Source organism: Pholis gunnellus, assembly GCF_910591455.1.
Source record: "Pholis gunnellus genome assembly, chromosome: 4".
In the NCBI taxonomy this organism is placed as follows: domain Eukaryota; kingdom Metazoa; phylum Chordata; class Actinopteri; order Perciformes; family Pholidae; genus Pholis; species Pholis gunnellus.
In genome coordinates, this window is record NC_136530.1 from 16,567,349 (window position 1) to 16,581,417 (window position 14,069).

A 14,069-nucleotide genomic window follows, 5' to 3' on the forward strand; every position below is an offset into this window, starting at 1 on the left:
TGAACACGATATTGCATCATATCAGTCAGAGCTGTCTGTGTCTGTCTGCAGTTGTTAAAGTGATGGGACTACATCTAAATGAAGTCTTCTCAGGGTCGAGGGGAGGGCAGCCATTGATGATTTTGTCAGGATTTTGTCCCAGAAGAACCTCCTGACAAATGCTGGGCCCTGTTTTACTGTGACTGACACATCTGCCTGATGTGCTTCTGGTGCCTCCCTCATACTTAGATGTCATGCCAGAATACTAGAAGTGAAAGCTCATTCAAAGCCAACCCACTCAACCTTTGAAGCCTTTGATCGTTTGGGTTTGATTTGTATTTCTTTGTTGTATCAGCCAAAGTTATGAAAAAATGATGTAGGCATGGTGTTGAATCTGTGTAGGAATCAAATTGTGTTAGGAAACATTTTGTGTTAATCTCCACTAAGCTGCAGAAGAGTATTAAAGCCTTTTCACACTCATGGTACACCCACACAGGTGGTTCCAGTTATTTGAGCTGATGTGACCTCTTATCTGGACCTGACTGACATTTTCCTCACTATTTTGTTAAAGCTTTGGTCAATATTCACTTCCACTCGCATTCATTTAATTGATTCCTGTGTGACTAATGAATTTAAGAAGATTAAAATGATGAAACTTTTGTGGTGAAAACCATTCATTTCAATAGAATCGGCAAAATCAAAGAATCCGCTCAGGGAGGCTTTTGTTATTAACTTTGGTGAACAAATTCATGCGTTGTAGCTAATTAGCTGTGTAGCACCATTCACTTGTATTTAATCTACAGTGTCAGAGGAAAAACGGCTCCACAGAAGAGCAATGGTTTGCTGGCAGTTATGAGACAATGATTGATGGTACAACTACAGCTTTTGAATAAACTTTGTGATCGTATTGTCTCGTCAGTAACAAGCTAATGAGTTTGCTAGCTGACCGTAAGCAAGCTTGCTAGCTTGGAGACTTATATTTTACCTCTTCGGTAACTTTTTATTAAAAAAACTGGTAAACTGTACACTGGTAAATAAAAATGCTATTGTGACAACTAGTGCTAGCTTAGCTGGGCTGGCTAGCATGCTAACCGTTAGCTCTAACCAGTCCTGCGAATAGTCACCATGTCACAAAGTTTATGGCCCCACCTATTTTGCATGGAAGAGCGAATGCTACTTTGTGGTGTGACTGCCGTTTAGTTTTCTTGTAAGCGAGGGACAACTGTAGTTGAGTGTGGTTGCATAATTCCCAGCATAGCTCCACCCACCTTCAAACTCAGCAGAGGTCTAATCAAATAGAATAAATGAAAAACACCTGTGTGGGTGTACAGGGCCTTTGAAACCTGATTAAAACCTCTGTTGAGTTTATGATAAAAGAACACATTTGCACCACTGTTTTTCTTTCTTGCTTCAGTGTGGTTATTTCCATTACCAAACCCATCTCATATTCTCCTCTAAGAGGGGATAAAAAGTGATGAAAGTAATGCAATGAAACTGAAAAGCCAGAGAAAGAGAAACATTACTCTCTGCATGCCTCTGCAATCTACATTTCCTCAGGGCTTGGTGTCGAGGCAGGCGGTGGACACCGACTGGAAGGGTTTGTATGTGTGTGATTTTGGTGGTGCCGTGTTCAAACTTTGATACACGAACACTGCGTCTTTCCTCTGCGGTGTTAAGAAACTTTAATACACCCAAATTGATTTGAAGGTTGCAGATGATATGCTCAAGTGGAATGACATTTGACATTTACTGTGTATCATTCAGCAGGCCACAAAACACACTTTAAAACTCACATTCATGAAACCTCACATATCTTTCACATGCTCAGCTATTGTGTATGTATGCATGTATTAAAAAGTAATGCCTATGAGTGGTGATTGAAAGCTTATCTATGATGTAAGTCAACTAATTGATTCATCATTGCACCTCAAGGGTGCCTGAAAACTGTCAAAAGTCTGTATGCATCTACTCAATTACCTTTCTGTCAGAATGTGGTCAAAAACAGCTGAAATGATAGAACGGTTTTTAATTTGATCATCATCCTCCATGTCAATAAATGCAGTAAACAGTTTAACACAGAACCAGACCCTGAGTCAAAAGAGCTCCACTGAGGAGAATTTCCCAGAAAAGACACAAACTAAATTAAATGGGTTAAATAAGGTGCAGTGTTTCAGTTCACAACTCAAAACTCCAAAGGACAATCTGCTGCACTGCTGAAGGATTTTTAATTTGGTCTGTATCATAACCAGAACAGAACAAAGACCAGAAGAGCTGATGGCTATTAATCTCCAGGGTTGAACTTTCACGGCCTGCCGGAAACGTTGGTTTTCTTCCTCTTTTTTAACACATACACACATATCCGAGCACACATGCAGGCACACTCAGCTGGACATGATGGATGTGCTCTCTTCCCGTTGCTTCTCATCATCTCAGTGTGTGCAGCAAAGAGAGGAATGGAGAACGCACTTCCTACCGATCCTATTTGAACTCTCTCTCCTCCTCCTCCTCTGCTCTCCTGCTTCTCTTTTTCACCTTCCACATCATCTATACTTGATGGGCTCTAACAGACTGACTCAGTCCTGCCTCAATAAATAAACCTAAATTAGTTCCATCGATTGCAGTCTATTGTGACTCTACACTGGTCAGCCCTTGAAAAGATGATTCCTTCTCGGTGTTTATCTTGCTACTAAAACATCTCCAGCGCTCATTTTTTCTCAGTCAATCTCCAGACAAGGTAGTCAGCCTAATACAAATTTTGAGGTTTCATTATTTCATGTTTTCTTTTAATATTGTGCTTCATTTATGCTGTTCAAGCAAGCTGGTTTGAAACTGATTTCGACCCCTTGCCAAAACTAGTTGCATTTATTTATTATATTATTTTTTGAGCCTGGTATTTTCTTGGATTAAGATGCTTATCTGGCTAAACATTATTTTAAACATATTCTAAGGCAAATACCTTAGTTGTGCTTTTCTTTACAAATGCTAAAATGTTAGACTGTACTCGACTGCTGGTGGAAACCTATGATCCCCACAAGACTGGATATTTTGCTGATTAGGAGAACCTTTAATATTTAAGAAAAGGTTAGACCTTTGCAAGAGTGCAGCCAGAGTCGGTTGAACTAAAGTCAACATAGAAGCAACAGCTACCTTGAAGGACGGACATCAATCTAACATCAGGTGTGGATAATGGGATAATTATAAGCTATCTGTTGTTAATGGGGTGATTTTTAAAAGCATGGTGCGGTAAGCTTTGCTGCTTTTGCAAACAAATAACAAGCATGCTGGGAGATTAAAAGCTACCATTGGTTGGACTGATTCTGTGGCTGTATTCATTACCTCGAACACACTGAGGGCGAAGGGGTGTCCCAGGTGGTGATGGGAGGACAGCAGAACTTTGCGGTTGTCCCCATTCAGATCCACACTCGACAGCAGGTGCAGCTTGGAGTCCACCCAGTAGAGACGCCTGTTAGACAAGTCTGAGAAGATGGAGGAGGAGGAGAGAGAGAGAGAGAACAAGACCAAGGAGGGAGAGATGGAGGGAGAGAGGTCATTGCATGAGAAAAGGCCCAGGGTGAGAGGTATATGAATGTAATGGCTCAGTAGCCACACCATCAATCTTCTTTGACGTGACGGCTGAGGCCCTGCACTGAGAGAACACAGATGTGATTGTAATATTGTCGGTTGACTTCTTTGCGAGGGGAAAATATACGTGCCCTTGAGCAAATTGATTAGTCTTGCTGGACTCATGTTAAAGGAACATTTTGCCGTTCTTCAATTCTATCACCTTGTATCAATCGGGACATTTTTGTGCTCCTTCTGTAGACCACAAAGTCATGCTGTGGTGAACATGAACATTCATATTATAGTTAGATATTATACATATTTTTGTAATATGCAAGTCAGCTGACTAAACTATAAAAAAAGGATCTGATTCAACATCATCATCTAAAGAGAACAGAAAAAAAATATATTTTCATTCACTACTTCACCTCTCCTGACTGAGACAATCAACTGTTTTGTTCGCTGCTCTGTATGAAATCAATGACCAAGGGAAAATACCCCCCCCCCCCCCCTTCTTTCACAGCGGTCTGGCCAACTCTCTCATTCACCCTACTCCAGAAAATAATTTGTTTTCATACAGATGCAGTGACACCTCAATTCCACAGAGTGTGGCAACTGCGAGCCTCTCTTTCTCCTCAGGCAAGGGCAGTTGAGAGAAATTGGCTGGTGCCGCGGAGGGAGATGAAAGGGATGATGGGAGGTATTGACGGCACAGAGCGTCGGGGCTTATTAATTCGGCCGGTGTTCGCTGGCTTGATTGATGAGAGCCAGACACAAACTGAGCTATAACAATAAGAGCTACTTACGGGTTGCAGCACCCCTGGACTGGTTTCTTCTCCAAGCCCTTGCTGTTTGCCTCTTTGTTTCTTTCCCTCTCTCTGTGGTCGTCTGTTTCTTTGTGTTGTATTTACTCAAATCATTTTTTCCTCTCTCTCCAAAAGCAATATCAGCATTATAACTGTTTATAAAGCTGCTCTCAGAGCCGATTGTTTCTCCCTTCCCTGTATCATCTTATAGTTTTTTTTCTCCAATGAGCCTCGCATGGTAAAAGTTGAATGTTTTCTGTCCCTCCTTACCCAGGGTGATTCCGTTGGGCCACTCGATGTGTTCGGACACCAGGACTTGTCGGTCCACTCCATTCATACCAGCCTTCTCAATTTTGGCCTGACCACCCCAGTCTGACCAGTACATAAACCTGCGGAAAGACACATTCAGTACCAACCAGTTAGACATGATGAACAGATGAAATGTGCAATGTCATCGTCAATCTTTAGAACACAACTAATATGCGACCGGATCTACTGTACTCTATCACACAATGTCCTTGTCTGAGTCTCTATCTCATTTTCTCTAGAAAATCAAATTTTACTTCTGAAACAGGCTTTGAAGTCACTAAAGGAAAGTTGATACTGTGCCAAACTGCTGGTACTGGAACCTTGGACCACTTTTAAATGCGTGTGTATCTGTGTATATGTGTAGAGTTGTGAAAAGAGTCCTTTTGGGAACATGATTTAGACAACCTGTCTTTTCCCACAGGCTTGTCCAGCCCATCTCTCACTCCCGCTGCCTCCATCATTCCCTATCCTTTCCCTCAATGCCTTTGATTTGTCCTTTCATCAAAAATCCCCCCCCCCCCCACCCTTAAACGTCTCCCACTCACCCTTGGTGTGGATCGACTGCGATGGCCCGCGGCTCGCTCAACTCAGTGGCTATCATCACTTTTCTCTTCCTGCCGTCTCCTGTGGCGACGGAGATGCTCTTGTTGCCAGAGTCGGTCCAGTAGATGTTCTTGTGGACCCAGTCGACGGCCAGGCCTTCGGGGGAGTTGAGCGAGTCGATGAGAGTCAGCTGCTGCGACGAGTCACTGGCCTTGTCGATGTATGCACTGTTGAATGGTAGAGAAGATCTGTGTCAGTCAGCGACGTGGGAATCATGAAATACCCAAAAATCTAGGAAGAGGCGGAAAAAGGCAGACATGGGACAATCACACAAGTTGCACTTTGCTAGTTGTCTGTCTATGGTGGTGTCCTTTTCTTGAGTAGTACGGGCCTTTGTTACCTGGTTTCACATGTTGGGGAACAGGTGTTCTTTACTCGAGATAATGCCATGTCAGGGGCACTTAAACCTAACACCTCCAAAGCAAACCGCAGTCCTCCCACGAATCACCTTCCAGGTCTTTTTTCCCATCAGCAGCTTACAAAACAACCTGCCTCCTTATCTGTTTTTGTCCCTCTCCCCCTCTGTGTCTTTCTGTCTCTTGTCCTCTCAATCTGTCTCCATTTCCCTCCTGCTGTCCACTCGTTGTCTGTCCAATCTTCTGTCCCCATTTATGCCGTTCTCTTTTCCCTTCCTTCCTCAACATCCTCAGACGTACAGCACATAATTATCGTCACTATATAGATATAGGGATATAAAACAAGACAATATAAGACAACCTTGTTAGAAGGTTGCGAAATGCAATGTCCCAATTTATACCCCGTTGTCACATTTTGGCAAACCGTACCATAATAAAGACGAGAGGTACGGAAGGGAGAAGCAGCTTAACTAAAGGCTGGTGAGGTAGTTGGAGCGAAAGATGAGGTGGAGACGGATGAGTGAGGGACTTGGAAGCAGCTTGCGTTGTTAATTGGCTGTGTTACTGTTTTCCACCGCAGACATCTTCATCTGCGGGGGTGGAGGGGGGGAGTTAGCCTGCTGCCGTCTTGTGATGGATAATCTAAGGTGTTTCTCTCATGTCCCAGGGTTAATAACATGGACCCAACACCTGTCTCACACACAGCAAACTAAAATGAGGTCTGAAGCAAGAAGAAATCACTCATGTTATTGGTGCAACAGTGGTCTATTTAGGAACTGTAAATGAAGGATGAGTGGGGGATAAAAATGATAAAACATACCACCCTGTGACTTGTATCCTGTATTGCAACTCATAGTCAGTGATATTCCTTGTTCAATATAATAATCACACCATAATCTCTTTTTACAGACCTAGTGTAGATTATTGTGGGCATATCATGCATAAAATATAATTACTTGAAGAGAGTATTGTATTATTTATTCCGTCCTACTATTCAGCTATTCAACTATTCCGATAAACTGGGACGAACAGGTCAGAGGCATGAATAGACTGGAGTAAGAAAAAAGACAGGGACAGACGAGTCTAAGACCACCGAGCAGATTGCATCTCTAATTGGCTGTATTATTGTTTGCAACAGACACCTCCATCACGAGGAGGAGTTAGCGAGTCATCGACCCGTAACTTGCTAATCACTATGAATTAGTCTGGAAAACCACACCGGGACAATGAGGATGAATCACTTCTAAATACACAGCTATTTCTATTTGGTAAAATGCTCCTAATCAGAAGAAAAAGTACAGCACTGGAAAGTAAACAATGCTTTGGTGAAAGGTGCGATCAATCATTACGATTCAAGGTAATCAGCTATTTAAAACAGGAAAGCATTCTTGACACATGATATATGAGAAACAAAGTAATAAAGATGTACAAAGAACAACCACAGTCAACTCAGAAGTTCCTGTTGCATTTGCTAAGAGCAGTAATCGAATGTTCTTCACAAAGATGCTCTGATTTATAAGTTGTTCATTTGGTTGACTTACATCAACCTGAACAGCTGCATCACTCTAATTCAAGCTTCTCACAATTTATCTGGCCATTGTTCACTATATCTTTTATGGATGTATCTTGGTAGCAAGTTGGCTGCAGAATGGAGGAAGACGACTTCACCATTCTCAATCCTGCCAACAAAACTCTGGCTGGTCAATTGTCAACCTTCAAATTGTCAATGAGCACCAGACCGGTGCCGCTCGCTGAACAAATCAGAAAAGTGGGACGGCAATTTAAGAGATCTGGAACCAAGCAAGGTGAACGGAGGAATACGCTGGAAGAATGTAAACGCATATTTGGCACTTGTGATATAGCTGTCAAGTAGCATTTTGTATTTCAGAAGGCCATGGGATCAAAACTATTATGCTGATGAACTATCTAAAGGAGCAGCAGATGATCTCAAAAATACTTAGGTAAACTGAGAGTTTCGGATATTACAGTCCTTCAACATTATATCATGCAACACAAAATGAGCAGCATAAATGCACTGAGTATACTTTAATGCTTGTGGATGTAAAAATATCTATTTTTTCAATGTATGACAGGGAGGATCATTACGAATGAGTTCATTTGTCCTTGCTTTGTCAGAAGCCCTTGAGTAAATCTCTGAGTTTGTGTGGAAGTATGCAGATGTGCATGTGTGTGTATGCAGATGAGTAATGGTGGTGATTATTGAGGCAGTAAAATTAGAGGGAGCATATGGCTCAGCTGAGATGATAGAAAGCCCCTCCCACTACCTGCCAGCCATAGTAAGATGTAATGTAAGATAAACACACACACACACAAGCATGATATACCTACAGCATATTGAATGTGTGTGAAGGACAAACAATTCCACCTTTTACTGACAGATGACACAGCCCTCCAGGTGTGAGACACACAGCCACACACACACACACACACACACACACACACCCCCCAGGTGTACCTGTCTCACTACCAGAAGTGTGACAAGTTGAAGCAGACAAGATGGATGTATAGAGGAGAAACCGGATGACAGAATGGCTGAAGAACAAGGAAAGAGCATTATTCAAACTGTTAAAAGTCCTGATTCTGCACAATGCCATGTTTTATGTAGGCTGTAATGCTATTGATAAATACTTGTCAAACAATGTCCAACCTTCATCAAATGTTATGGCAGACAATTCGCACAAATAACACATACTTTTCCATCTTATGTGTGTGTGTGTGTATACCTGTATATTTTACGATGATATAGATCACACCAGAACATCTTGTTGGTGGACACGTCTACATCCAGGGCCACTGCGTTCTTCAGCGTGGGAACCACCTGTGTGTATTCATTCTTCAGCAGGTCAATGCGACGGATCTCATGACGGTTGGTGAACATCAGGTACGGACTCTTTCCTGATGGAGAGGGAAATACATTGACGTCACAATCATGTGTGAGCGCGTTTCCTGAAGAACCGTTGCTGCCGTTCATTTACAACTTGACGTGAGCGAAATTGGACAGATTGGCCTCAAGTCCCAGGAGATGTGTCGATAGATACCATTTGCAGCCATTAACCTACTATTGCAACCCCAAAAGAGTTCATATTCTACCAGACATGGGCCATTTGCAATGCTGCCAATCATAAGTGTGCTCGTGTAGATGTGACAAGGAAATATTTGCTGATCTTGAAAACGATACCTAAATTGTAACACACATCCCAAACCTGTATTTGAAAGGTGAACCGTCTTGTAATGCAATCCACACTGAGCCTGAGACAGAGAAGGTCACACTGTGCTACTCACTGACTGTACAGTGTGCTGTCATGTGTTACCATGTCAACAAGCCCTGAAACAAACATTTTAAACAGTGATACTGACATGACATGTCACTTGAACATTGACCGTGGCAAGTCCTGCCCTCGGATCCATTACACAACAGATTTTAAATCCAGTTCAACGAGCTATCTAATGAGTCGTCCTACTTTATGTTCTTGATTTTGATGTACGAGTAGTGTCAACATGTTGGTCTGTTTGTCCTATTTAAAGCTAAAAAACACCTTCACATGCTGTTATCTACAAACATACCATGGGTGACGTTGTGGGAAAATAATGAAAGATAATCAAGGTCTTGTTTTGCATTTGTACTATTATGGTTCTTAACACATGCATTTTTGATGATGTGAGCTTAAATAAATCATCCAAATGAACCCTTTCAAAAGAAAAGAAGACTAACATCCTGCACAAACACCCACACACATAATTTTTGACACACCATAATGCTGTCCACTTAAGTATTCACACAATTATGCTCCGCAGACAGGTAACGCATATATTATGCAAGTCGGCCCGAACTGAAAGCCATGACAAGGACACATCCATTTAAAGAGCCTTTGAGTGTGTGCATATGAGTGTTTGTCCTGCCGCTGGATGGAGTAATGAAGCACACTGTGCAGGTGGATAAAGTAGACCAACAACTAGACGTGACACATTGTTCTATTTTTAGCACAAACAGCAGCTTGTCAAAAGTATGTTTCTGGGTTTTCTTCAACGGTACGTACGTGCTGGCTGGCACACCAGTTACCTGGGGCAGATTTTTCAGCAGGCTGAAGGGGAGTCAAGGATTTGAATAATTGCCATACAGTTGACAAGGTCAACTTCCTCTTTAGTACACACAGATACAAATGTATATGTATATATACTGTAAATAATTAATTTGTATGCATACCTGCATACGGTAGAGACAACTCACACACTGTATACACACACTCACAAATCCATCAAATGTACTTGTGTAAATGTAATTATTTGACTTTACTTTAGCTTACTTTAGTCTGTCTGCATGCTTCCCTCTCTGTCTTTATCTTTTGCTCAAATCTTTCACACAAATACCCATCCATCTCATTTTCTTGCTTCTTTCCATCAGCTTCACTCCTCCCTCCTATCTGTCAAGTTACTCGCCACACTGTCCAGTAAAGCAGAAATGCCACGTAACGAGACAAAGTTGGGCAACAGTCACACTGACACACACACACACAAACTCATACTTTCCCTCAATAGGTTTCCTCAGCCTCGGTTTAATACGGGCTACTGCACAGGGAGAAAATATTACATTTCTACTACTGTTTGGATTCAATCATTTTCCTCTGACTACTAGGTTTGAAACCATCAATTTCACCTGCTGCGCGAGAGAGAGGAAGAGGGAGAGAGAGAGAGAGGGAGAGGGGGAGAGAGAGAGAGAGAGAGAGAGAGAGAGAGAGAGAGAGGGAGAGATGAACGCAAGTAGTAAGAGACAAATATGATAGTCCATCTTTCTGTCTTTCTCTGTCTCCATCACTGATGGATGCAGGCAGAGTCATGGAGAAATAAAGAGTAAGAGGACGTAATTGGGGAGGAAACAAGAAGGGAAAGACATTAACGGATCAAGTGACATCAGGGGAAAGAAAGTGGGCAGAGTAGAAGAAAGAGGAAAGCAAGAAAGCCGGGATGAGAATAGAGAGTAACAACATTTAGAATGATGTATAATACTAATAGAAAGGATCTAACTTCTCTTTCATCAATCCCCCTGACTCATTTGTTGAAGACAACATCTCTAATACCTCATCACTGTTGTCGCAGCAATATGTCCTCCATTACGTTAAAAAAGAAGCAGAGTCACTGCTTTTCTCAGGAACGGTCAGACAAAGGTAGGAAATTCTGCAAGATGACGGAGGTGTTCAGTTGCAGCCAGTGCGATGGCGGTGTGGATGAGGTTATTAGGATGATGTTATGTCTGGAAGAAGACACACATGTCTAGGTCAGCCAAGCTTGTTACAAAACATGATGTATAATGATGAATAGATGCTGCAGCAGGGAACAGAAATGAACCTTCTGTCAAAAGTCAGAAAGTCATCCTACTTGCTGGCATTCCTCGTGACAAAGCAAGTATAACCTTCCATTATTTCCTATGATGGACTGCTAGATTATCCCTGAGAAATTGTTCCACTTCTAACAATTTGTGCCCCAACATTTTAAAGCTGTGACCACTATCTTGATAGGTCATTGAAAGAATAAAAGACAGACACAATAGATGATGAATATACACGTGCACATTTGTATTCTGGGTTAATATTACCAACATCCTTAAAGGCAGACAGAATTCAATGGTATGTGCTTGTCTATTAAAAGTACGAGACAACAGGAAAAACTGAGACGAGGTTTGACAAGTGTTCCACATCTTGGGTCCCATGGCAAAATCTTTTGACAATGGAAAATCTGACCAGTGCTTGAAACTCATTTTGAAAAGTGTGTGCTCAAACTGTCAAGTATGGGAAAAAAAACTGCTCTTGGCACTGTGGTTAAGTCCGCAGTACTCTGTAGATGAGAGAGACAACGAGGAACAAAGAGAAGGAAACAGGAGCAAAAAAATGAAAGTAAGACTTTGGTCCACAGGCAGTTTGTACATTTCCTCTGCATCGTTGTGACAGCGTGTCCTGTTTTCATCCACCACTTTTTGGTTGTACCTGTAGTGTTGTAGTGTCGCCCATCCTGTCACATTTTTCTTATTCTTATCCTCACATTTTTTTACTTTTGTTTTGTCATAAAAAAAGCAATTTATTGGAATGTATGTGGATGTTAGCATATTTCAGTACACACAATACTGCCCCCCAAAACCATTGATATTGAATTCATAGGAAATAATAGGTTTACAAATAATTAGGGGATCAGACGCAACGTTTACTTTATGTTCTTTTCATTTTCATATCGGTGATGCTAATGAAAGCTAGTTCGCAGAGCCAGCGAGTGACTGTTCATTGTTTTGTGTGATAATATTTGGTTGTTTAGCAATCCCGAATATACAATAATAAGATTATTTACATTGCTTATTTCTGTCCACATGCCTTGCATTATCATGGACAAAAGTAAAAAGAATATTTTTGATTTGTTTTGAGTTGTAGTTGCAGCCTTAAACTTCTATTTCATTTAGCATATTTAACAATACAGTGTCTCTCTCTCTCTCTCTCTCTCTCTCTCTCTCTCTCTCTCTATATATTAATAACTCAAGTTGACGACTCAGTGAGTGGAATCACACCCATAGCAGTGTAAACACAAAACAATGAATGCAATTAGTGTAGAGCAAGGCTTTCTCAGGGGACTTAATGGACGCATGTACTAATACAAACACGCAACGCACATTCACAAATACCAGCTTAGAAGAGGGAACGCATCATGACTCCAATCTGTGACTTTACTTTTAATTAGCATTGCTAGTGTTGCATATTACTCCGAAATTAATCTGCGGAGCCTGAAACCACGCGTTAGGATTAGAATGAAATGCACTCTTTTGTACACCGGACAACGCAAAGAGCACAGGTAACTCTTCTTCTGTCAATAATTTGCACAGGCTCAACTTGCACTAATGCAACAAACACACGTAGAAAATGCAGGGAGAAAATAAACATATATATGCCATTGCGTTTAACTTGAAGATGGCATCGTGTTTTGCTGTGTGCCTCTGAGACAAAAGCACAAATAGCAGCCTTAACTTCAATATGTGTAAATGATATTGGCACTTGGCAAGTGCCACACCTCATCAAAGAATGTGTCACTCCTCTTGCCCAGTGTCTGTGCACTAATGTTGATGAGACTCCTCGAAAGAACTTCAAATGTGTGACCAGAATCCTAAAGTGAACGTGCATTGCTGATGTGTGTGACCGTGCACGTGTGTGATCGGGTGCACATACGAGCGTCTAGGAATGAGTTCACAGGCAAATACGGTTTCATTAGGTCCACATTACGTCAGCTCCACGAAGCAAACCTCTCTGTATTTATGGTCCCATCTCTAGTTGTGCCTCTGAATAAATAAACTTCAACACAAATAATAATCCTGTCACATTGTCTGTCTCTTCCTCTTGATGCGGTCTCCGTTGGCACGCTATAACATCTGCCACAACAGAATAGTGCGGATGCATCTCCCCATATTACTTCAATGAGCAGAGAGATATCCATCCATCCATTCATCTTTGTTTCCCCCCTGCTGCTCGCATCTCCTCTATTCTAATAAATGTCCCGGCCTCTGACAAAGACTGTTTGCGCTGCTTAACAGTAATAAAGATTCACACAGAGAGGCATGAAGTAATCAATGGTGTTTTTTATGCCACTTAGCTCAGGAGTGAGGGCCTGTTTTCAGCTTTAAGCTCTCTCATTAACAGACCAGTTCATCCTATAATGACTCAACCAAAGACCGATGGCGGCAATCACTAATAACGCTCTTTTCTCTCTCTTGTCCCACAAAAAAGTTAATTTGCGGTGTAACTCAATCAGTTAAAGCTTCCATTCCAAATTTAGGTAACTGTGTAGTTGCAAGGCATTAACACTGCCAAGCCCAGAGGTTATGTTTCCTGTAGAATTTATAATACAGTAGATAAAACACAGATAATGACCTGATAATAGTTTGCAATCCTCTCTAGGGCGGCAATTACTCTTCTTTTCTTTTTCATGTAAAAGGTGTAAAGTCTGACATTACCAACAGCACTGAAATTCGGCTTTCAGACCAGCTAGGTGTAAAATATATATCAGCTTTTATCATAATATCACCACACATCAGTAGCTCTAATTTGTCAGCGGTGGCAGGAAACACTATCTGCACATTTAAATGGTTGTTGACAGAAAGAGTTGTGATCGGTAAAAGACTGAGAATGGGGGTGTAAATCCAAAACACCCAGAATTCACGTGGAGCTTTTCTAAAGGCACTTTTAGTGCCAGCTAACAGGCTGCAGTTGCATCTTCACCTCAGGATTTGGACAGACCATTTCCCAGGGACAACCTTGCCTGGTGCAACTTTGAGGACAATCTTTTCATTTCATTCACACCACTGCTCAGGGTGTTTACCCAGGCCAACGAGAGCTGGGACCCTGCTTGCGTCCCACAGTGAGTGGGCAGGCCCCCGCCCCACACAACACCCTTCCCTCGACACTCG

General features: G+C 41.8%; 1 protein-coding gene across 1 annotated transcript in view; it reads right to left on the reverse strand.

Annotated features, from left to right (window-relative positions):
- lrp8 (low density lipoprotein receptor-related protein 8, apolipoprotein e receptor) overlaps positions 1-14,069 on the reverse strand; it is a gene marked incomplete at both ends in the record, with an annotated part of 146,469 nt that overhangs the window by 14,059 nt on the left and 118,341 nt on the right. The window contains 4 exons of the mRNA XM_079157710.1: positions 3,316-3,455; positions 4,617-4,735; positions 5,201-5,425; positions 8,359-8,530. Of these exons, the coding sequence (XP_079013836.1) occupies positions 3,316-3,455; positions 4,617-4,735; positions 5,201-5,425; positions 8,359-8,530 (656 nt within the window). The remainder of the gene's footprint in view (positions 1-3,315; positions 3,456-4,616; positions 4,736-5,200; positions 5,426-8,358; positions 8,531-14,069) is intronic.